We start from the raw sequence: 25,914 nt of genomic DNA, 5'->3' as shown, positions 1-25,914 counted from the left end.
CCCTACTAGGAATTTTCCCGGAAGTACTGAAAACATCGTATCATAGTGATATATGTGTACTTAAGTTTATAGCAGCACAATTTATGATAGCCAAATCTTGGAAACAACCAAGATGTCTGTTACATGAGGAATGGTTGAAAGAGATGTGGTATTTTTATACAATGGAGTATTACTCAGCTATAAAGAATGATAAACTTGAAGCATTTATATTTAAGTACATGCCACTTGAAGATGTATTCATAAGTGAAATAAACCAGACACACATGTGTAGATATCATATAGTCTACCTAGTATAAGAACTCAAAAGAAGAAATAGAAATAGAAAGGTATAACACAATTAAAAGGAAAGGGAGAACCTGAGGCCTGCACAACGAGGAGAAGGCAAAGAAAAAAGCTGGGAAACAGGACAGGGACAAAGCCATACATTTATCTGCATAAGACGGTCAAGGCAATGAGCCTGAAAAACATCAGCAGGTTTTTGAAACTAGCAGTTAATTGGTAGGATTCTCACCCTGACTAACTATATATGCTGATACCAGTGAACCAAGCAACTGCAAGGAAGATAGCAATGTGTAATAGAAGCATCATGCTTGGAATACCTGTCATTCTGGTCTTCTAAATATGTCTCACTACTAGATTGTACTCATAGTGATCTACCTGTTTACAGTCTCCCAAGAGCTGGTATTACAGACGTGTGCCACCAGGCCCAGTCTGCGTTGCCATCTCAGCATGCCTCAGGGGTGGGGTCATCATGGCAGGACTAGGGATCAAACCTCCAGGCCCTACACCTGCTTGTGGGTGCTTTAATCTGCTGAGCTTTTTGGTTGGCCCTAGATTTATTTTGTAAAATAATTCAGTAAGTTAAAAGTTTTTTAGTATCAGTTGTGAAGGGAGTAGAAAAATGCTCAGAATTTTTTTGTTGTTGTTCATGATATTGTTCTAGCTGGGTGTACAGCATTGTCATTAGTAGAAAAACAAGTGGTTGCTTATTTATAAAATTTTGGGGCTAAGGCATAGTTTAGGGATGGGGAGACAGCTCAGTGGCACAGTGCCTGTGTGGGAGCACAAGTTCCTGAGCTCGATTTCTGGTACCAAATAAAAAACAAAGCAAAACAAAACAACTACAAAATTTTGGAACAATCAGCGTTCAATCAGACATTTAACTCAAAGAAAAATTTTGACATGCCTCTTTGCTAGATTTGTATAAGAGCTATCTTTCCAGGAAAATATATCCCTTGCCACACAAACCACTCTTTATTCATGTTATAATTGTTTGGTAGCATGAAAATTTGTGAACAAGTATTTTCAAAGATGAAGAACTCAAAAAAGTAAAATTAGATCACAAATTTCTTGTAAGCACTTTGAAAACTCATTATGAATTGCAACTTCTTCTGTCAAACTAGATATTGTACATTAGCTTCACAAAAACAAGATCAAATATCCCACTAGTTTTATTTTTATGTTGTTCTTTTAAAAAATATAGGGAAGCTTAGCCGGGGAGATAGTGTAGCGGCATAAGTGCCTGACTGGCAAGGGCAGGGTCCTGAGTTTGCTTCCTCAATATATAGATCCCCAATATATATAATATAGACATATGTATATATGTAGATTATATATCCCCAATATAGATCATATATAATCATATATATATATATATATATATATATATATATATATATATATATGGAAGACAAAAAGTTGGACACCTATATTCTACTCAATGTTAATAATGTTAATTTTTCAGTATAAAGAAGTCTTTTAAGATTATGTTTCATCTTTACCTCTTCATCTGGTTATATTTTAGCACCTTTGTATTATAAGAGTTAAGCCGTGAGTGGTCTACAGAAAATTTTATAAGGTTTTGAAATTGCAAGCCAAACCTGTTTCTGTAAGCACAACTCTGTAATTATAAGCAAACTCTGTATCTATCAGAGTCCTCTGATGCAGACAGAGATTAAACAATTTGTTGAAGGGTATTATGTAACTTGCTGCATCTCTGAAGGCATCTGAGGATAAGGCTTAGAGGCAATACAGTTAGGAACTACTCTGAAGTGATACTGCAGACTCACTTAGGAAAATCTGCAGTCCAGCTCCTGAATGAACTCACTGCTCCTCACTCAGACGCCATGCAGACGATTCGCGGGAATCTCTGCAGTCTCTGAAGTTCCATGGACTTCCCCCATCCTAGCACAGTGTCTACATCTGAATGCCACTTGCTTCCCAATAGATATCTTATCTATATCTATTTTTTATTCTTTTTTCTGTATTTTAGGGAAGGGGTTACAGGGTGTTCAGGGTCTCACTACTAGATTGGACTCAGTGACTCTCCTGTTTACAGCCTCCCAAGTGCTGGGATTACAGGTGCAGGCCACCATGCCCAGTCTCTCTTATAGATAGGTAAATGGTTGATTTTAGATTGTATGTCTAGGCTATACCTGAAACTACGGGAAATGGATTTCTTGTACCTACACTGGGTATATGGAGGTTAGTACAGGGGAAAATCCTCAAACATAAGAACAATGCTTCTAAAATGCTAAGAAGGCAAAAATCAAGAAAAACTATGTGTATGTATATGTGATGCCTGAAAGAATCACCAGTTCCTCAAAGAAATACCTAATCCCCACACCGTAAGCATTACTGATGCTAGATTTGCTGCCAAAAGCATCACAATCACATGGACTCTCCTTGCATCAACACAAGTGTGTGTGTGTATGTGTTTGTGTGTGTGTATGCTTGAATTCATTTACATGCATGAATCTGTTATATTTTCCAGAACTGAGAACTGTTGAAGTGTAGGAATCTCGAGCCCAATAATATAAGCAATCAGTAAGAACCAGATGGATAGTGGAATGGCATTCCTGAGTGGGGCTTTTGTTCCTTACGTTTCATTGCTGAATCTCTGTTTTGTGTTCTTCTTTTGGATAAAGATACGCTGTTTAAAAAAAATCCTTGATTAGCAAGAATGTGTATTTTAGTAGATTTGTTTCAGTCTTAATTTGAGAGTACAGTGGTAAAAACATCCCTGGCCAATTAGAGAATTCTGGCAATAAGGATTTGTTTTAAAAATACACTCTCAGTGGTGGTTTAGAATAAGAAGCTCTAAGTTTACCTTTCTAGAATTTTTCATACTTGATGTATGAGCAAACCCCTTGGAAGATCAATAAATGTTCAACTATACAGAAACTCAACTCTCATCATTATCATCATGGATGACAGGAATGTAAAATAAAGCATTTTGGAGATTTACATAATGTGTAAGTCTAGAATTTAAAGGAAACTTGCATATAAGGCATAGGAAGAGGCAACTGCTTCGTGCAAAATCAGCAAGCTCATAGCAGAGACTGAATTGCAATGGAGGATTTCTGATTCCCAGTCTCCTGTTCTTTCCTGTAAAACTCCCTCAGGTAGACTTCTAAACAAATATTTTGCATCACTTAGTTGCCATTATACAATAAACCATTCAAGAAACTCATGGGCTAAAACAAAACAACAAAAAAAATCATTGCTGCTTCCAAGTTTGCACATGGTCTAGTTCTGCTGTTCTGTGCTGGCTCCGAGCTGGGCTCACTCATAGGTTCATGGCTCACTGGGGGTTGACCAGATGGCTTAGCAGCAATTGCTCAGGTTTTATTACACATTTCATGACTCAGGTAAGGAAATGAGGTCAGTTCTACCTCACAGTGTTCTTCATCTTCCAATGGGCTAACAAAAAGCTCTTCTTGTCGTGGTGCTAGAATTCCAAAACACTTAGTCTCTAAGCTGGAATAATGAAGTAATGTCACTCTATTAGGGAAAATGTGTATTAAAGTAGATCCAGATTCCAGAATAGGGAAGAGATATAATCATTTTTATGGCAAGATCTTTAAAATTAAACTATAAAAATATATGGGTGCTATCAGGAACTAGTGCTATCTTTGCAACCTTGATTAATTCATTCAACCTTTGTTGATAGTCATCCACTGTGCCTATTCCAGTGCTAACATTAGCCTTAGAGATAAAAATGAAGAACAACAATTGATCTTGTTCTTCTTTCCTAGTGAAAAACATCATGGAACAAAACATTTGTAAAAGTTATATTTCTTATTATATAGGTCTTGCTTTATCTTGGTCTTAACCTTCCAGCAGAAAAGTAGAAAAGTACAGTATGAAAAGTAAAGCCATATTAATATGCTGAGCTGTAAAGGGCTCAAGTCAACAACTTCTGACATTGCCAGTCCTATGGGTAACCCACTACTATTGTGGACTACTGGACTATATCAGAATATTTTGTTGAATTCATGCACATACAACATTTAAATGACAATGGAATACCCAAAACTAAACAAAAAAAGGAGATACAAATGAAGGACCATTTTTGTATCTGTATATTCAAAATAGTTAGGATAGATATACAGATACTTTCCCTTAATTCAATGAATAGAAAGATTTGTACTGATAGTGTTTGTGGACAGGATATCATGTCTGAATCTTGTACTATGAATAAACACTGAGAAGACAACAATATGCCATGTATTAATTATTGAAACTATCTTACTAATAGGTTTTGAAACCGATTGCTATTTGTTTCTCAATAAAATTATTAAAAAATAAATAAAATTTCAAAAAAATTTGTATCCTTAGGCAACTTGGTGATGTAGGATCAGATTTTATATTGTTGTCCAGAAAACCATTAGCCTTTAACTATGATATTATACTTTCTATTAAAAAATCGCATAGAAATTTGGGAATAATGTAGGGTGCACAAATTAAAATTGGCTTTGGAGAGAATAATTGACTTCTCAGAGGAGCAGCCAACAGGGAAATGTCAGACTAGATGAGCTTTTTACACATTGCAGAGAGAAATTGGAGCTCTAAAGGCTAAATTTAACTTACAAGGATATCATACATACATTTGACAATGTGAAGGTCTTTAGCTTATAGAAGTTTCTCCATCTTTAGCTGATGAATTTGCTGTGTAATTCCTATTTCTGCTGAAATATATTCACTACAGCATGTGGCTGTACTGTGTCTCCAAACAACACACACACACACACACAAACACACACACACACACACACACAAAACTTTGTTTTTCAGCTTGGATTGGCTGTTTTCCCCAGGAGACTAACATTAACCTTTGCGTGTTGTGCAGTTGCAGGATTCCATCTGGATACCATTAAAGATGACCTTCAGGGGAACAGCTAAAATTTTTCAACGTAGAAATTGAGTATCTCTTCCAAGAGAACCATTAAAATGCTAGATACAGTAGAAAGCAAACCCTTTTCTTAAAGAGAATACAGCAATAACAAGACAGCAACTTCCAGCTAAATCTGAAGGAAGCTAGAAGAAAGGAATGTGCAGAACCGAAAGCCACTTTCTCTCTGAGATTACTTATGATGGAAATCTGAACTTCAATTTGGTCATCTCATGAGACAGATAAAGATGGAAGTCTAAGGTGTTCATATAAATCAGAGTCTATCAGGAGGCACTTCAACATTAAGCTAATATCCAAATTGTTAGCAATTAGGGTAAAGGAAAACCAGAAAAAAAAAAAAAAAAACCTAACACTGTCTTTCTTATCAGGCTTTAAAGTTTCTTTGATTTTATTCTAAGTGATTTTTTTTCAAAAAATCATATCTACAAACTGTCTCACAAAAGTTGTCATCATTAAAGTGGTCCATTAAGTATATCAGTGGTTCAAAATAATACAAATATAAAACAAAGAAGAAACACTGGAATGAGGCTGGATAGTCCTTTAGGCACTGTGTGGAAGCAAACACCAGTTCTATCTATCTATCAGAAGGCATTTTCATCATAGATCTCAGAGAGTGCTCATGAGTAAATTTTAAAGGAAAGGAAGCATTATATAGTGTCATGGTTTGTGTCTAGTTGTCCCCCCAAAGCCTCACACAGTCACCGGGGCAGGTTTCTAGAGTTTGTGATTAATTCATGATCCAAAGCTGGTATTATGGGTGTGAGTACCACGCTCACCTAGGAGCAGATAATCTACGTACGATATAAAGAAAGGAGAGAGGCTTTCTAGCTGCTGCGGCCACTGCTCCTGCCTTTGTCCTTGCTGTTTTGCTGTCTTTTGTTGCCATGAACTGTTGCCAGCCAAGTATAGACTAAAACCTCCACTAACTGTGAGCTAAGTAAACTTTTTATTTCTTAATTCGGGTGTCAGGGATTTTGTCTCAGCAATGAAAAAAAAAAAAAAAAAACCTAATGAGACAGGTAAAAATTAAGCATGAGAGAAAACAAAGTTGTACAAGCAAGAACTGACTCATAAACTGATGGATATAAAACAACTTAGTGTGCATAAACAAAAAGAAAAGACAAAGAGAATCTTCACAGAGAAGAAATCTTATGAAAAGCGACTTAACGATTTTTTAAAGGCGAACAGAATAACTAGAAATAAAACTAATGCAATGACTGAAATTAAAAGAAAAAGAAAAGATCTCCATATGCAGATTTACCAGCTGAAGAGAGCCATGGGTTACAAGGTAAGTGAGAAAAATTTGGAATTAAGAAGCTAGCTGAAATCTGTAGTCTCCACAGGGCCACTATAAAGCTGAAGTGCTAAATGGGTCAGGAAGGAATTTGGGGAAGGCAAAGAGGATTTGAGCAGGCATGGGCAGCTGAAGCTAGCTAAGTTAACGTGTATAGTTATCTGTTCTTCCACTTTGGTTATGTGGGGCTTAGGCAGCTCACCAATAAGACAGGAACACAGCATACACCATGGTCCTATTTCTCCAGAATTAGATTTCAGTATATAATAGGACACTAACTAGAGGATAGAACATATGAGTTTTTGGTATAGAAAAGCAAGGTATGACATCAAATATATTGAGGTAAAAATTCAGGTATTCCCAGGTTTTAGGAGCAGGAAGGCAAGTTTTAGGTTCAATTAAGACATCATTAAGAAGGTTTCAAGCACAAGAAAGGAGACCAGAGTTCAACATGGGAATCTGGTAGGGCATTTTCCTATATTATAGTTGGCTAGTACTATAACCTTACATCTTCATATTAAAGAAATGTAGAGTCCTTGCATATTAAGTGGCATTATGGAGGAGCTCAGGCCTTTTGAGTTCAGATGATTATCTTCATGAAGTCAGAAGTCATCGGTAGACGTGGTAATTCAGTTAGTGATTTCAGTTACAGCTGAGTTCCAGGAGGCTTACACGGTGCCAAGATGTGTCACATAGGGGACCCTCTGATGCCCTTGCTGTGCAGGCCTTCACTGAGCCAGCCATCGCCCTATCTTGTTACTGTCTTCCTGATCCATTTCTATCACAGTTGTCTCTGTTTCATCCTGGGGTGTCCTGGAAACTGCCATTCCCATGCTTCCCGGGTATCAGAATTTCCTAATGCCTCACCTCTGTCTCTGGGTCACTTGTTCCCTTTGCATCTTTTTCCTTCCTCAGTACTTTGCATAAAGAGGTAAAAATCCTCCCTTAGGAAACTCTGTCACTCAGACTTTTGATCCATCCCCTATGCCTCTTACTTGCCAAGACCAGTTGGAGGCTACTGCATCTCCTGATTTTTTTTGCAGGTTTACCTTAACTGGAATACCTTCCGTTACACTGAACGGATGGGAACAGTAATGACCAAGAAGAGGTCCACAGACTTCTAGCTGCCTATCTTGGTGTCCCTGTTCCCTGAAACAAGGAACACAGAAAGGCACAGATTTGTTAATGAGTAGAAACCCGGCTGGTGAAAATGTTTAGGGGCAGATACTACATTATCTGATGTTTCAAAAATTGCTGAGCTTCTTATTCTAAAAGAAAGACTTCTCTGGATGCTGGCATGGGGATGCTTCCCCTGGGCCTCACGCCTTCTGGGCCTCAGTGTGGTGTTTCTCTGGCTATGCCTCCCCCACAGAGAAGCATCTGCTAGGCCTGGGAACATGCCAGCAATCCTTTATGGACTGGCCTGGCCATCTAAAATTCCTTGCCCAAAGGTCCCCAAGCCTGGTTCTTTGGCCGGCACAGGCAGCCCTAAGAATGGATCAATCTGCTATTGTGTTTGCTGATAAGTACCAGAGTTAGGCAGGAGGCAGCTCCATGTTCAACAATTAAAGACTTGTAATTCTTACTTCATAGGTGATTTTATAGAGATCTTCTATGTTTGAGGCTTTTCAAGCATTAAGATGGGACATGCTCCATAATTCTTACTGAGGGGGCACAATGGAATCAAGTGTATCAATGATTCACATAAGGAAAAGAAAAGAAGGGAAGGAAAGGAAGAGGGAATCAACTAAGAATAAAGAAAGATTTTTAGGAGCAGTTTTTTTTTTTTAAAAAAAAAGTCTATGACAATCACATAGAGTAAGAGAAAAGTAAACTCATTTAATAAACATTGAAATGTATTGTAAGTTAATCTTAGTTAATCCTTTCTAAAATTATCTCAGTGTGAATCTATCTTATGAGTAGGTTCCTTGGGCTCCTGAACAGTTTCTTGTGGGGGGATATGGGTTATATTCTAGGTTCAAAAACTTCGTTGCATGCACATTGGGAGTGACTTAGAGAGGCAACTTTTAAAGTATAAAATGGTTTCAAAAGCCATGTAGTGGTAGTCATCTTGCCCTGGCGTGAACTGTGTGCTGTGCACGTGTGAAAGAATGCTTGTGTGGCACTGTCCAGTAGAAAGAAAACCAATCCTTCCTCTCTGTGTTGGGGGTAGAGTATACACTATGATTCTCTTCCAGAGGCCAGCTTTCAAGATATACTTCTCTGGGAATGGTAATTACCACGCATTGCACTTTAACCTGATTGAGCCTAAGCCAAAATCAATGCCTGAAATGTAGTAAGTGTCTATTCAGTATGGATTGATTGACTGTAGTGTTGGAAATCATTATAATGTAGTGTACCCTCTCCCAGTGAAAGGATAATTCTGTAATTCTCCTGTTGTCTACGGGGGAACCTCTGTATGATGAGTTAGGGAAAACCAAAGTATTCTGGAAGGGTAGAATAATTCATGAGCAGAAGTTAAAGGATTGCTACAAAGGTTAAAGGAAATAGAACAAATCTAGAAAAAAAGATGAGAACCGAGAAGACAAGTGCTTGCACACAGTGAATTTTGAGAGAAGTCCAGGCGGGAGCTCCTTTATCTGTAACAATCATATGCTGAGACTGAAGGAAAGGGAGAGAACAGTTTAAAGAGATTTTGCTATGAAGCAAATCCTACTTGGTTCTTCTTAGAGGGATTTCAGTGTAAATTTATCTCTTCTTTTGCAGGCCTTGGGATAGTGGTTTAAAATAAATGAATTTACAACCATATAAACCAGGTGGCTCCTGTAAATTTAGAGGAAAAAAGGAAAGAATATTATTTTATCTAAATTTATTTATTTATCTATTTATTTTGCTTTTTACCATTCTAAAATCCAGGTAATGCCTTTACCTTTGACAAGTAACCAAAACTTAGTTGGCAGGGACATTTTTTATTTGTTATTGCTATAGTTCTTATCGACACATTCTGTTTCTTGACAGCATATGTTGGATAATGTTATGTAATTCACTTTTACTGTGAAGCCTGTGTGGCAAATATTTCCATTACAACATTACTATTTTCACTTTTCCCTGATACATTTCTTGCTGCAGGAAACTCATGAGATCCTAGCAAATTAAATCTACACTTATCAGACATTTTATACCCTGCGCTTAGGAGAAAGAAAGAAATCTGGAAAAATTAAAATTTGACATTTAGTAAGAAATAGGCAGGCAAATGACATCTGGATTCACACTGAAAAATAGCCAGAATCATTTTCTAAAGTACCTACAGCTTTTGGTAGTCCCAGGAGGAATGAGAATTGAGAGTTTTCTTTGATAAGGTTTTGGGACAGGCAGGCACAAATGGGACTGAAGCCAAACATCAAGTAAGGGGGTCCAGATTTTAAATAAAAAGCCACTTAACTAAAAGTGGGTGAATGGCTTAAATAAATACCTTTCCAAATTATATATATATATATATATATATATATATATATATATATATATATGCATATATACACATATATGCATATATATGTGTATATATAAATGTTATACACACATATACGTAGTCAAGATGTACAATATCATTAATCATCATGATGATGCAAATCAAAATTCAAAACCACAATGAGCTACTGTTTCATGCTCTCTATAGAAAACAATAATTATGAACAATGACGTGGACCAATCTGAAACCTCATACATTGTTGGGAATGTAAAGCGATACAGCTACCTTTGAAGAGGCATTAGTAGTTCCAGAAAAAAATATAAAGTCACTGTATGACTGAACAATTCTGAGTATATGCACTTGTACTAGTTAGGGTTCACTAGAGGATTATATTTAATATAAAATATATGCATGATTTCACAAATTGTTTATTGGATACACTTACTGAATCAGAAGAAGATTCCCAATGGCTGTCTGCCAGATCAGAGGAAAAAGAATGCAAAATTGTTATCTGCATGCTGGAGAATTCAGTGGAAAATCAAAGGCCTGGAGCTCATCACAGAGTCCTGCATCTGAAAACCCGAGGATCTATATTACAAGAGCAAAGAATCCATACTGGAAGCCTGAAGGAACTGGAGATGAATGTCCAAAGGCAATGGCAAAGCACAGATCTCCTCCAAAGACTTTTTTCTTTGCCTTTTTATTTTTTCCAGCCCACAAGCCTATCTGTTGGTGCCAGCCATTGGCAGAGTGGGTCTTCCCTCCTCAGCTCCTGGCCTATATGTCAGGCACTCACAGATGTACCCAGAGCTTTACTAATTGGCAAGCCAATTTCCACTCAGATCAAGTTAACATGCCACAACAATCACAATACTCAAGAGAACTGAAAACATATTTTGATGCAATATTTATGCAAAATTGTTCATGGCTGCATTCTTTTAGTAATATTGAAGAGGGAAAGAGCCTCACTGCCCAAGTGTGAAGAAATAAAAGAGGTAGCCAACAGAATGACTAAAATAATAGAGTAGTCATATACCCTACTACCTGGATGAAGCATGAGAAATTCATGCTAAGTAAAAGAAGTCAGACACCAATGGCCACAGATTCTATCAATATAATTTTATTAAATATCCAACCCATCCACAGAAAAAGGAAATAGATGAGTGGTTTATAGAAGCTAGAGAGAGAGGCAAGGAATGAGTGATACCAGGAAGTGACTGTTGATGGGGGTGGAGTTTCCTTGTGGGGTGATGAAATATTTTGGAGTGAGAGTGATGACTGGTGAACAACTCTGTAACTAGTCTAAAAAGTAGTGAAGTCTGTACTTCACAGTGGTGAACTGCAAGGTATAAGAATAATCACTTGGTGAAGCTGCTATTAATAAATTAATATCAACAACCACCAAATTAATGACTGGACTTGCACATTGGGAGAAAAATGGCTCCTAGTTTTTCTTTGTGGTACCCCTTAGACTCTATGTGTGCCTCATTTTCTCCACCAGTCTCTCACAACCTCTTACCCTCAGTCACAAACTGCTTTGTATTTTGGAGTTTATACCATAAGTCAAAGACAAGGAATGGGGTTCCCATGCATTTTGTCCTTAGTATTTGTAGAGCTGCTAACTTAGGAGGTGTCTGGACAGTGATGTAGTTTTGAGTTAATGGCATTCATTATGTAGTTATCAACTGTTGACTTTTTCCTTTACCTTAGCACTGATGGCTAAATGAGCAAATGAATTCAGTCACAATAAATGTAATATTTAGCCAGTGATTATATTATAGTGAGTGTGAACATGTGGTCAACGAGTCATATCATCTACATCACAGATGTTAATGGGGAATATATTTAAGGAAGAGGCAATTAAATTGGAGTTGGTGTGTGCTCTTTATTTTGAAAAAAGTACAGGGTGTTTTATGGATCAATTCCTTTCATAGTCACCACCACACCCACCGCACATCCACATCTTTTCCCTGGTGATACTGTTATTTCCTGTCACTTTTTTTTTTTTTTTTGAGGAACTGGGGATTGAACTCAGGTCCTTGGGTTTGCCAGGGAAATGCTTATTCTACTGAGCCATCTCCCCAGCCCCTCCTTGTCACTTCTTAACTGGACTGGATGGTTGGCTTTTGTAGTAGTCAATCTCCCATTAGTGGGACAAAGTACTGCCCAAGTACTTGAAGGAAGGGAGGCTTATTACAGTTGCTAGTGTCAGTGAATTCCATCCATTGGCTTGCTCCAAGGCAGAAATGGATATGGTGGAATGGAATGGTGAAGGAAAGCTATTTATCACATAACAGCCAGGAATGAGAGAGAGAGAAGGAAAGAGATGAGGCAAGGATATATCCTTCCACATCTTGTCCCTAGTGACCTGATTTTCCCCATCAGGCCCCACCTCCTCACAACACATGCAAGTCATGAACTAATAAATTGATGAATTTACACAAGACTATAATACCCCCATGATACAATACCATTTTTCTAAGCGTTTCCAAAATCTTAACAGTTTAAACATTGCTAAAAAGGCCAAGTCCAAAGTCTCCACTAAGACTCAAGGCAAATACTTAATTGTAAGTCATTATAAACTTTTAATTTTTAATTTTTAATTTTTTTCACTGAAAACAGCTGTCACTGTGACCTCCGCCAGCCATGAAGGTGTTCTTGCTGTTACATGCCTTCTTGCTTGGCAATGCGGTCCTTCTTGAGTGGTCCCATGAACGTCTTATTCTCCTGCATGGTCTGGAAGTAGCCATGGCCGAACCTGGAGGTGGTGTCAGAGAACTTGAGGTCAGTCTTCTCTAGAGCCCGCCATTTGGTCTGCACCAGCAAAGACTTGAAGAGGGTTAGCACCTGCTTCTTGGTCCCTACCATACATCCTTTCAGCATGACAAAGTCACTGGTCACTTCACCATAGTGGACAAAGCCACCCAGAGGGTTGATGCTCTTGTCAGACAGGTCATATTCAGTGGAGGCATTGTTCTTGATCAGATTGCCATCCTTGATGAGGTAGCTCTGACCAATCCTATAGATTTTCTTGTTTATCTCTATACAGTGATGGTAGCCCTTTTGCCCAGCACGGGCCATGGAGAAGGCCACATGGGCAGGGTGCACTCAAATACAAGCAACCTTACACAGCCCTCTGTGGGTCTTGCGGAGTAGCTTCTTGGGGTGCCAGAGACTGGTGACCCCTTTGTAGCCTTTGCCCTTTGTCACCCCAATGACATCAATCATCTCATCCTGTCCAAACACCTGGCTCACAGGGATCTGCTGCTCCAGCCTCTCCTGGCCCAGGCCAGCTTCTCAGCCACAGTGCTGCCATTTACTTGAATCTCCATGAGGTAGGTCTTTTTCTGCCAGAACAGGAGCAGGTACATCTGGTTGTGGGAAATTATGAGGATGACCTGGCAGTACTTCCTCATGCTGCTAAAGTCCTTGTCCAGCTGCTTCTTGCCCATGTCATCCTGCCATTTCTTGCAGTACTCAGTGAAGGCCTTCTTAGATTTATGCCAGTTCTTATAGAAGCGTCTTTTGCACTCATCACTAATATGTTCTGCCAAGACTGTGTTGAAGATTTGGAGGCCTTGAGGAGTTTCCACATAGGCCACACCCATAGGTGGTGTCTCCACGATAGCTCCAGCCTCTACTTCCTTCTTGCTCACCTTGGATCCTGGCCTGTCCAATTTGTATATTTCAAACATACAGAGCTAGTGCTCTTTCTAGAAAGGAGAAAAGGGAGGATAAAACTAAAACAAGAGTGAAGAGAAGTAGCACAAACTTTAAAGGTTGTAGTACTAAAGATCTCCAATGTGAGCTCCGAGGGTCTCAGGCAGCCCTACCATATGGCCTTGTCAGTTGCAGCCTACATGTTTCTCTCTTGGGCTGGCTCCAACCACTGCCTGTAACTTCCCTCAGCAGATTGTTCACATTGCTGGCATCTCCAACTTCCTTGGTGTCCATTGTAGTTTTTTTGCTTCACTTTCACGGTTTTATGCATTGCCCTCTTAGGGGCTCCTTCCCTGCCCTCTCAAGGCATTAACTAGCAATTTTATTGGACTAGTTCCTGATCCCACAACTTTTGCATTTTGTATTTCTGTAGAACATAGAGGAGGTCAATGTCTACCTCCCACTCAAGCAATAGCTGGACCCCCTTGGACCATAGCTGCAGAGGCCTTTCAGTATCTGGACAGCTAGAATCTGGGAAATAGCCTGAATGAGCTGAGCTCCCTAGGGCTCTCTTCCCAAAGAAAAGTGTTTCCCTTTCGTACCCTTGAATCTGTGAAAAGTGGGATTTGGGGAATTCCAATGTGACTTCAAGCCATCTTTTTGATTGTCCTAATGCATAGTAACTGGCTTGTTTTTGCTGCTAACATTTTCAGCAACAAAAAATTCTCCTTTGCCCTCAACTTTACAGGCACTTCTTCTCCAGTAAAATAACACCTTTTTTACATCTAATTATTGCCCCTGCTTCTCACTGTAGATTTATACAAAAGCAGGAACACTAGCCACAGCATAGCTTGAAATCTCCTCTACCAGATCAATGAGACCACTCTTTAAAAAAAAAGGATTTATTTATTTGATACAGGGTCTCACTGCACAGCTTAGACTCATAGTGATCCTCCTCTCTCAGCCTCCCCAATCCTGGGATTAAGGTATGTGCCACCATGTCCAGTTTTGGTGGCTGGCATGGCATGGGGCCAGCACTGCATGTGATACAGTGGATTGAGCCCAGATCCTTGTGCCTGCCAGGCAGGCATTTAGACCATCAAGCTTCTCCCTGGCCCTGAGTCCACTGCTCTTAGTCTCAGTTTTCTGCAATGTCTGAGAACATGGACAATACAGACCATTTTATGGTTTTTGTTTTGTTTTGTTTGTATTTTAAGGAAGGGTCTACAGGATGTTCATGTTCTCATTACTAGATTGACTCATAGTGATCCACCTGTTTACAACCTCCCAAGAGCTGGGATTACCCATGCACTTCACCATGCCCAGTCTCAATTGCAGTCTCAGTGTGCCCAGGGGGCAGGGCCAGCATAGCAGGCCTGGGGATCAAACCCCCAATACAGACCATTTTAGATCTAAACCATAATAGCTCCCCTCCATAGCATGTGGTAGAAAAAAGTGGTGTGTGATTCTGAGTTTGGATTTCAAAAGGCCATTAACAACTTTGTATTTTCATTGGATCCCATCACTGACACATGAAAAGGCCACAGTTAGTTTTCTGCAGAATGTGAAATCAGATAAAGCAGAGTCAAGGTCAGTCTAATTGTTCCAGACACATGAAAGAGCAAGCCAGGAGCAGCCACCAGCCAGCTTATAGCTTATAGCAGCTGCATGAATGAACCCAAATGAGATCATCCAAGCCAAGCTCAGATCAGCCAAGCCTCCTCTATATGCACAGGCTCCAAATCAATTGTAAGTAGTGGCTATGTTCTCTAAGTTTTGCTATTTGTGACGCAGCAGTAGATAATACAAAGTGCAGTGGGATCAAAAAAAGGGGACATATAGAAGCTTGTATGGATCAAGCAAGACTTCCTGGAGCAAAGATATATACAGGGGTTAAATAAGAAATAAGTGTAAGAGTTAGACATAAATACATAGGGGTTAGCCATGGAAAGAAGAGAACTGGGGAATAGTTGTACATGAAGCTTGCTGTGTGGTTTTGGACAAGGCATTCAAGAGAAAGGGAAATAAAAAGAAAAGGTCAGGGGAATAGGGATAGCTCAGCAGTCTCAGCATGTGCCTGTAAGCATAAAAGGACCCAAGTTTGATCCCTGGTACCACATGCTGTGCTGGCTCCAAAATCGGGTGTGGTGGTTCGTGCCTGTAATCTAGTGCTGGGGAGGCTGAGTCAGGAGGATCACTATGAATCTAAGCTGTGTAGTGAGACCCTGTACCAAAACATGAATAAATAAAATTTTTATAAATGTCTAAATAATTGAGAAAATAGTAATGTACAAGGCCGTAAAGTAAGATAGTCCATAACACTAAAGTGTGAAGTATGAGGCATAGAAAGACATTGAACTGGAAAGCTATGGAGGAAGCACTTCACATGGCATCTCAAACATTTACAAAACAGTTTAGATCTTATCCTGAGAAGAGTTGGGATCAGTCAAAGTCTTCTAGTTCCTTCTTTCTTTGTATTATCAGTGTAGCTTCTGTATGGGGGAGGGCTCAATTTGCAATTGTTTAGGAGGCCCTTGTCAGGTGGGTGAAGAGGGTAGGAGAATAGGAGAGCATTAGTCAACCCTCTTGTTGCTGAGACCCAGTACCCAACAGCCGCAGTTTCGGAGGCAGGGGGTGGGCTTAATTTGGCTCATGATCACAGAGGATTCAGTTCATGGTCACCTGGTTGCCAACCCAAAAGCATGCGAAAAAGGGCATGAGGGAGCAAAGCCACTCAGTGTTCTGTGAGCAGGAAGGACAGCAAGATCTCGCCTCCATGACCCACCCCCACACACACTCAGGTATGAACCTTATCAGTTTTAGGGGTTTAATAATCTGATGAAGTAGGTAAATCAGGATTAGCTTCCGGGGGGGGGGGGCAAAAAAGCAATTGCTCTGAAGTGGTGACTTATGGGAAAAGGGCAGAGAGAGAATGAGGTGCCTTGACTGGTGTTTTGTCCTAGGGAACTGGGTCAATACTAGTTGCATTCGCTGATGGAACAGTGAACAATATAAAGGAGACACAGCAGCTCTGAGGGTAATACAATTTCAGTTTGGGAAGCTTCTTGTACTTTTCAAAGTTAGCCATATTTAAATATCAAACATTGATAATTATTTCAATGCTTATGCTTTTCATCAGAGATCAATATTGCCCCAGGCAAGATGGAGTCTATGTTTGTTCCTTTACCTAGAATCTAAGAAGGGGTTTGTGTTAGCACTAAGAAAAAGAAAGTCATAATAGACATGTACAACTTCAAGACCTGGTCCTAATAGTGTTGACACTATGTGGCTATCACAAGAGGCTCAGCTTTGGAATCCAACTACCATTTTGTAAGAAATTCCAGGCCACACAGCGAGGGAATTTCCAGCATTCCAGCCCAGAGCAACAGCTAGTCTTCCCAAGCCTTGGAAGTTTCTAGTTGAGGGTGCAGAGAAAGCCATCTCTGCTGTGCCCTGTCTGAATTCTTCGTCTCCAAAAGCTGGCAGCCATAAGAGAGCCTCTTGTTGTTTAGAGCCATTCGATTTTGGAGTAACTTACCACCTAGCAATAGATAACTACCGCGTTGCATTTGGGGTACCCCTGGGACAATCGCATAGAACTTACTTGTGCATCCTTTATCAATGTTGCAGGTGATCTGTTTTGTAAGGAAACTTACATCAAGTGCTGTGTGAGTTCTTGTCATTTCCGCCATTTGTCAAGAAAAAACATTTTTGCCTGGTTTGTCTTCCTTAGCTTGGCAAACAAGGCAGAAGGGAAGAGAAAGAGAGAAAGGAAGGAAAGAAACTGGGATTTGAGTTTTGGAAGCAGCACAAGTTCAGGGGCACTCCTGCATGGAGCGAGGCAACAGCAGTGACAATCATCGCCCTGGCACAAGCTTTGCAGGCCTCCAAGCCTATCCTCCCAGTACCTGCCCCATCCAGAGAAGGTTGGCTTAGGCACCAAAGAATAGCATCTGGGTGTGTTAAGAAATTTTTATTGTTTCCTTTGGATTTGTGATGAAAGCACATAAAATTACAAGTGGAAGAAACATCATGCCACAAAATTGCATAGAATTATTACAAAAATGTGAATTATGCATTTTAAATAATTCCAGAGAGAACAACCAAAATATGTACATTTCAGAGCTTCATACAACCATGTCCTACTGTTTTTTTTCTTCTTAAAAGGCAAAAGTCACAATGTCGAATCCATCACGAACAATAATAGTACAGTGCACAAGCACAACATTAAATTCAAAGAAATGCAAGCAATGGCCCTTTCTTTTGGAATTATTTAATGACTGTTTATCTACTACAGGAGTATTAATTAATGTGTGGTAGTAATGAAGTATTAAAATGAAATATTAAAAACTAAAACACATGGCATATCATTAGATTTTTGAAAATTGGGTTACACTGCCCAAACCACGCTATTCTCAGTAGTGTAAAGGTGTCAGGGACACAGTCTAATTTATTACACAACTCTACTTTCTATTTTAGGAAAACACACAGTACAGAATTTCACACATTCAACAAAGAACAAGGCAAATACATAAAGGCACAAAACTGCACATCATAGAGACCCTTTTCTTTATCTTTGTCTATTTTCAAGTAGGATTAGTATTATAAATGCTAGTATCACTGTAGTAGTTTCAATAGTGTAAGATGCACAGTGTTGCACGCTACCCCACAACTGCAAAAAGTGTCATTGTACAGATATAAAAATGTGATTACAGTAAATGGCCAAATACAAATGCATTGTAAAATGCCTAGAATCACTAAGATAATGAAACCCAACTACCAAAACAGTTTAGCCTAAATCAAAGTTATTCAACCTTAGTCTATCTCTGGACTAAAATGTGACAATACTCTGGAATAGTTACTATTATGTTTGGTTATGAATGCTTTTAGTTCATTCTTCTGCAATTTTAGACACTCTGTAATTTTGCTTATAAAAATGCAGCATTCGGTTTTGACCATCCTTGCTTCTTTATGCTTAATGCCTTCCTTCAAAGTGCGAAAGTAGAACAATTTACAAAAGATTTCCCTTTCTGTGGAAATTCAATTTTTATTAAGTATCTAATTAACACTCTAAATTCTTCAGATCAAAATATAATCATCTCAAAGAAGAGGTGATTTTCCCCTTGTGTCACAATAGATTTTTTTTTTTAATCAAACACTCTAATGTTTGAAATAAGCCTTCATTTTGATTAAAACTTAATTATAATTCCTAGTTATTGCTTAAAGTTAAATAAAATAATTTCCATAAAAATATTAAATTCTTGAAACACAATTTTCAGGACATGACTCATTTTTGCATTATAAAATGTTTTGCTAAGCTATGGACAGGATTACTTTAAACTAAAATAAAGCTGTAGCCTCTTGCTTCTGGACTTTATCTTCAATGTTCTTTATTTCATTCTCTAACTTATATTTTTTATGATTATTCTTTCTACTTAAGATCTTTCAGTAATAGTTTTGATCAGTTATACCATGATATAATTCTTCTTATGCCACTTAAAATAAGAACTTAATAACACACAATCAGATGTATATACTAAATGTATAATGTGAGGTTTTTTAAATGTTAGCATGACAGAAATCACTGAGATTTAAAAATTATGGAAGATATCAATAAATTTTTCCATCTCTCTCCTATACATTTTGTATATTCTGATCATTTAAACAAGCTTAACATCTAATTTTTGTTCCTGCAAAAAATTTATCAGATTCGTATTCTAAATCCTAAGTCTACATCAACACTTCATCAAATTTTAAAATTTACTTTCATATGTTTTAATATCCATGTAATCCAGATGCTTGACCCCTTTGTTCCCACCTATCCTTTAATTTGCTTTTTAAGTTGTGTGGAAGATATTTGGGTCATTGCCAATTAATAAATACACATCAACATGCATGCTGCACACGCACATGCCTGTGTATATCCACTTATACATACATATATACATGGAGATAATATATATCATTTATACATGGTCTGTGTATTCTTTAGATAAATATTCAATCTTCCTCTCTATATTAAAAATAAATGAACCATAAAAATGTCAGACAGCAAAATAACCACTGGAACATGTTCCTTCTGACTGAATTTCTGCTTAACATATACCAGCTCAATTCTTTTTATTTAACAGAACAGACCCTTTATAGCTATTTGATCATTTCAGGTCAACAACTAGTGCATATCCAGACTGAGTGCAAACAGTCGATTCAGATAGCACAAGGCCTGAATTGCTCATGCAGCTAAATGTACAATCCGTATTGCTAACTCTTGGGATGGCGTCACTCAACAAGGATATAATCAAGTGATTTAAAAAAAAAATAAAAAGAGCTTATTTTAATTGCTATAGTATCTAATAAAGCCATGTCATTAACAAATATACTGATACCTCTATGATAAATAAACTAGCAAATTGCAAGCCACCAGTGCTTGCCAAGCAAAGGATGAATAAATTTAATATGCATGATAACTTTAAGATATGGAGTTGAGGGGCAGATAAGAAAAAAAATGCACAAAGTTGGGTTAAATAGTACTATGGATTTCTCAAACTATTTCTATTACTTTGAAATACTTTACACCAGAGCTTCAAATAAAAATATGAGCTCAAAACTTCTTCAGAGAATACACTATCCTTCATTAAATGTTCCATTGAGCCTGAAAGTTGCTTGCTTTGAATTTACTATTGGAACAAAAACAAAAGTCCCACATACATGCATTCTTCACTAGTAGACCTGCAGTAGTTTCCACATGATGCATGGAGCCTGGGAATGGGGTCTCCTCATGGAGCCTTCTGGAACTCTCCTTGTGGTGTGGATTTTAGGCTAAGGGATGCTTCTTAGGAAGATGTTCCTGGGCAGTGATCTTTGCAGTATGAGAGTCTGATGGAGCTTGAAAGGCCATGCAGTTCCTGAAGGCCTGGCAGGAACAATCACAGAGGAGTATCAAACTCCTTTCCTGGGTTGTCTCCTTCCACTTCCTCACTGGAGGGAGTCTTGTGATTCACTTTCCCAGGGTCCAAGGCCCAAGAAGCAGGGGCAGAGCCATGATTGCTGTCTTCACTGATCTTCCCTTTCATAGCTTCCTGCACGAACTCCAAAATCTCCAGGGGCAATCTCTTGAACTTGTCTTGGTATTCTTGTTCCAGTTCCATCTGCAGCTAGGGGACATCAAGAGAAGAGAATGAATTTTCTACCCTGTCATGTAGAGACTGTTTGAAAGAAATTTATGAAGGATGGGGCAGGGAGAGAATAAATTAATTTTAAAATATCACTCATTGGTAGTAAGCTATAAAGATGAAAACTCAGAAATAAGTTCAACATGTCATTTGTCCACAGCTGAAAGTCAAATTCCTGTTATATGTGCCATAATAGGGCTAAAGAGTTGGACTAAGGTTTCAAAATACATTTACAAACACCTACTTACACTTGCACATTTGAAAAGGTTTGCAAAAGTAATATATAATGACCTGAAGTTCTTCCACTCAGTGACTGAAATCTACTGAAGGTCAAGCATGAGTCAAGCTGGAGTGAACAGATTGGGCAAGTGGGCATAAGGACTGCAGTTTAGCCAGAGGCTGGGAAGCCAATGCTGACTGCTTATTTTATTTTACATTTTGTTATTTGCCCTGTTGGGAATGAATCCAGGTTTTTGGTCATCCTGAGCACACACTCTACTACTGAGCTGCATCCCCCAGCCCATCAGTGCTTTTAAAGAACACCCCGCTGTATTTTTACTGAGTGAACACATTCATTTAACTGTTAGTTTTTATTTTTACTTCTTTTTATCACTTCCTTATTTTGATTATTTTTACTGTAATTTTTATTTGCCTTTTGAACTGCTTTGGCTACCTTGTAAATGTATCTGTTCTCTGGAGTATTTTCAGAAATTTTAATGTCAGAGAAATTCCACTTCTTGTGCCAATTCACATGGCAGCTGTAGTTTTAAAGCTGCTATAAATGTGGGGACTCCTGGGTAGAAGTGGAGTGCAAGTGGGGGACAGCAGGGAGAGCCACCAGCTGGGAATCTACTCTTCTGGGCTGATCCAGATGAAAACCCAGAGTTTTAACTACAATTCCCTGTACTTACTGAATACTAAGTAAGGAGCTTAGAATCAGCTACATTGTGGATTCTGAAAAATAGCAGACCTAAAGTATCTCAGATAATAGGTTCTAGATCTTCTTCGGATGATTTTTTTCTTGCAAGGGAATTATGACTATACCATACTACCATCCAAAATAGGCCAAGGAGGAAATGTGGTGGGAGATGAACTCAGAGCCCTTAGATGCTCAGAATTACAAGGGTGCAAGGTGAACACGATCACATCCTTGGTGTTCAGCTCCTCCAGATCACTGGAGAATCAAAAACAAGAAGACCTCTGCCAGTGTTTTCCCTGCTGTCCCAACTATTTAGAAGAGGTGGAGCTTTCACAATGTCTCTCTTTTGACACGGGTGAAATCACAACCTGGGGTTTAACAGCTAACACAATCCAGGGCATTTCATCAGTTTGCCTCAATTTTAATTTAGCAACACAAGCAAGCAGTTTCACTTTATTTTATTTTTTTTTAATTTTTTATTTATGTGTGTGTGTGTGTGTGTGTGTGTGTGTGTGTGTGGCCAGCTCAGCCCACCAGGGGGCAGGCTGGCTGGCATGTGGTGCTGGGGGATTGAACCACGGTCCCCGTGCATTGCTAAGCTTGTTCTAAGTAGGTGCTTTAGACCACTGAACCATCTCACCAGCCCAGCAGTTTCACTTTAAAGGAAGGTAGAGCAAGGGGGAAAAGCAGGGGACTCAGTTGTAAGGATAGATGGCTAATTTCATTTAGGTGGAACTAGGAGTTCTTTCCCCATGGGTATGTTGTCCTTGGCCTGCAATTTCACCTGGATAATGAATACAAGAAGAAGCCATGGTGCTTGACCACTGCTGCTTTCTTATTTATTAAAAAAAATCGAAAATGTAAGAAAAATGTCAAAAACCATACCAAAACTTTTTACTAATTTAAATAATTTAGTTCTCATAAAAATTTAATTTGGGGAACTCAATAATTACTTTCAACAATTTATAAGCATTGGATCAATAGTGGCCAAATTATAACTTTATTGGACTCTTTTTTTTTATCATGAGGCAGTAGATTTTATTGTGTTCTTAACTAGGTCACTGCTTCATGGTTTATATAATGTGCCACAGATTCCGTTCTTTTTGAAAGGTCTTCTAGCTATTAAAAGCTTACTTCAAAATTATATTTACTCTTTAATTTCAAATTATGTTAGAGTTTTTTCTATTTCTTTTTTTTCTTCCTATCAACTGAACACTTGTTCATTGTGAGAAAGTGTGAAAAGCCTGCAGGGCCATGCCTGGGTCCCTTCTAAGAAAGCCCCTCCAGCCCACAGATGGCAAGATCACTTTCCAGGGGCCAAGAGAGTCAGGAAAGTAAGAGGCTGTGTCCCAGGACGTGGGAGTGGAGGGACAGAGGAACTAGAAAGGATCGTTCCTGCCTAGCAGGAACACTAAATATATACGGGGTTGGGAGGATGACTATTTTTATTTTTCTGTTTCTGTTATGTTTATGGTAATATGATTATTTTACTAATAGCATAAATCCAGCATTCTAAATTGAAACCAAAATGGAACACATCTTTAAAAATTAATTAATTAATTTGGTACAGAGTCTCACTATGCAACTGAGACTCATAGTGAACCTTCTGTCTCAACCTTCCCAGTCTTGTGATTACAGGTGTGCACCGCCATACCGTTTTCCAGAAGCAGGCCCAGTGGTGCACCTAGGTTCCAGGGCTGGCATGGCGTGTGGTACTGGGGATTGAACCTGTGTCCTTTTGATTATTTGGTAGGTAGGTGTTAGACTGCTGAACTACCTCTCCAGTCCCTTGAACACACTTTAAAAGGCATAAAAATGCAGAACTCTGAATGTGGGATATAGTGACCAAGAAAACTGCATGGAGAATCATCGCAGAATGACAGAATTTTAACGGCAATATAATGAGTCAAGTAGGAAGATACTAGAAACAATGATAAAAGCTTTTACAAAATACAAGCATAAAATGATGGGCTTCAAAGCCTGAACAGCTTTGTGAGGCTCAATCTTATTTTTAGAATAAACTCATGAAATTTTATTTCTACCAAGATTAAAAATAGCAGGATTGTATGAGAAATACAGGCCGAGGTCAGGCGGGTTACCCAAGGATTGTTGGAAAGTGCCATGAAGGAAAATTAAGCTACATTCTATATCCCAAATCATTCCTGTTTTTGTTTATTTGTGTTTCTCTGAGTTTTCTTTGAATCGATTGTGATGCAGACACTGGGTTAATATGGCTGACTGAGAAATTCCTCTTGTATCCCAAATGCAGAGAAACACTAAATGAAACAGAACACATACATCTACTTGCATTTATAACTGAGGAACTTAAAAATAATAGAGGACTTTGAAGGGATGTGGCTCCCAGGGTAGCGGAGTGGATTTTCTATTGCTCTGGGCTAGATTTTAATATTCCAAGAGGATGGGAGGGCGCTATCAGCACATGTGCTGGCTGAGGGCTGACACTGAAGTCCAAGGGCAGAGTCAGGGTTCCCTACTCTTGAAATGAAGATTAGGAAAACTCGGTGCATTCATCTGGGGAAGAACAAGGAAGTTAAAACACTCATGGGGCCAGTTAGAGGAAAGATGTCCACGAAGGGAATCAGAAACCCAAACCAACACTGAGTACAGTTTTGAAATTTGCATTGCCCCAGTGAACTGATCAGCTGATGTCAACAAACAAAAATGGTTCAAAAATTAATAAAACCCGTAGAGTCATAGCAGAGGTGCGGCCAACTCAGTTTGGATTCCTCCATGACTCAGGGTGGGAGTGGCACCATAGAAAAACAACTGGAGCCCAAGATGACAAGCCACTCAAGGACAATGTGGTTCTGTTTAATCCTGTAATTCAAGATTACCAGTGGCAGCTGGAATGTAAAGAAAAGGAGTAATAGGCTGATCATTGTGTTTTAAAATCAAAGTGGGAAATATTCCAGACCAAAAAGAAATAAATTAGGTAGGTCATGCCACTGTGGGAGAATACAGTGAATTCACAGTTAACACAGACCCAGGCCAACTTTCTACCATTCACTGAGGCTTGCATTTTATCAAACATGACATTGGGCAGCTTATCTAGTCTCTTGGCATTTCAATGCTCTCAAATTAAGAAATGGGGCTACTAATACTAATTTTCCCAGGAAGTTGTTAAGAGAAATGTTCTGTGTTAGTTTGCTTGTTTTTTAGTGATGGGGATCAAGCCTAGGGATACACATATGTTATACAAGAACTCTAACTTCTGAGCTACACTACCACCCTGCCCCATCAAAGGTTAAACTAAGTCACATATGTTAAATGCTTAATATATGATTAATGCTTGTTAATAAATATTGCACAAGTGTACTTGGCAGGAGAGAAAAAAGGATGCAGACATGTATCAAAGGATCAATAGACTAGACTTCTAGTATTTTTAATACTCGTCTTCTGATATCTTTAATACTCAGATTTGGATTCAAAACATTCACTGGAAGCTACCAGGTAAAGGGGAGGGTAAAAGCTACTAAGAATTCAGGAAAAGACAGCTCAAGAGACAAGGACAAGGTGAGCAAAATGTTAAGCGGACCCAAATATTGAGTCAACAAGAGAGGAGACACAAGCTAGAAATTGTGTGACTGACCAAGCACTGTTCCCAATATGAATGCGCATCTTAGATTTATTTTACTTCTGAAGCCAAATACTTTCTGACACAGCTCTTATGTATAAACTCCTTTATATATCATACACTATATGACACTACCTTAGCAGAAATTTGCTTCTAAATCAATGAACAACAGTCAAATTTATGTGACTGTCCCCCTAGCTCTTCATCCCCATTTTTCCTTCTGCATTCCTTCCCAAAGATACCTCTCCCAAAAGGTTACAGTTTCCTAATATAGACCATAATTCATATTTCTGTCCTCAAATATATTTCAAATTTGCTTCTGTAATCATCTCACAGGCATCTAGAGATTACTTTGAAAACCTTGGAAAGGAATGCTAGCAATTACCTAACCAAATCCTCCAGGACTTTGAAGCCTTGAAGAGGGACTTTTGCAATTATATAGTCAATTTTTTTTACTCTGTAGAAACCTGTGGCCCCTGGTGGTTAGTGGCTTTCTAGGGATCTGGCTTATGAGAGCAAACTGGGTCTAGAATCTAGAAAATTCTCCTCTTTATAGTATGCAGACTACATTAGTGGTACCAACATTTCATCTCTCCCTGTATTCAAAGCCTTTTCCTATGACTTTCTTTCTGATTATAGAGATACAATTT

The 25,914-nt window shown here is 38.7% G+C and overlaps 1 protein-coding gene and 1 pseudogene across 1 annotated transcript in view; both read right to left on the bottom strand.

The window, feature by feature from the left end:
• Window positions 1–12,582: 12,582 nt before the first annotated feature.
• Window positions 12,583–18,869, bottom strand: LOC101582717 (annotated as a pseudogene).
• The window catches only part of Plcb1 (phospholipase C beta 1), a 784,962-nt gene continuing 776,583 nt past the window's right edge, over window positions 17,536–25,914 (bottom strand). The window contains exon 32 of the mRNA XM_023718574.1: window positions 17,536–20,732. Coding sequence (XP_023574342.1) covers window positions 20,505–20,732 — 228 coding nt within the window. The 3' untranslated portion in view covers window positions 17,536–20,504. The remainder of the gene's footprint in view (window positions 20,733–25,914) is intronic.

The sequence above is a fragment of the Octodon degus genome, unplaced genomic scaffold (genome assembly GCF_000260255.1).
Source record: "Octodon degus isolate 3935 unplaced genomic scaffold, OctDeg1.0 scaffold00060, whole genome shotgun sequence".
Lineage (NCBI taxonomy): Eukaryota > Metazoa > Chordata > Mammalia > Rodentia > Octodontidae > Octodon > Octodon degus.
The sequence above is the reverse complement of the archived record's forward strand: the minus strand, read 5'-3'. Positions and strand labels throughout refer to the sequence as shown.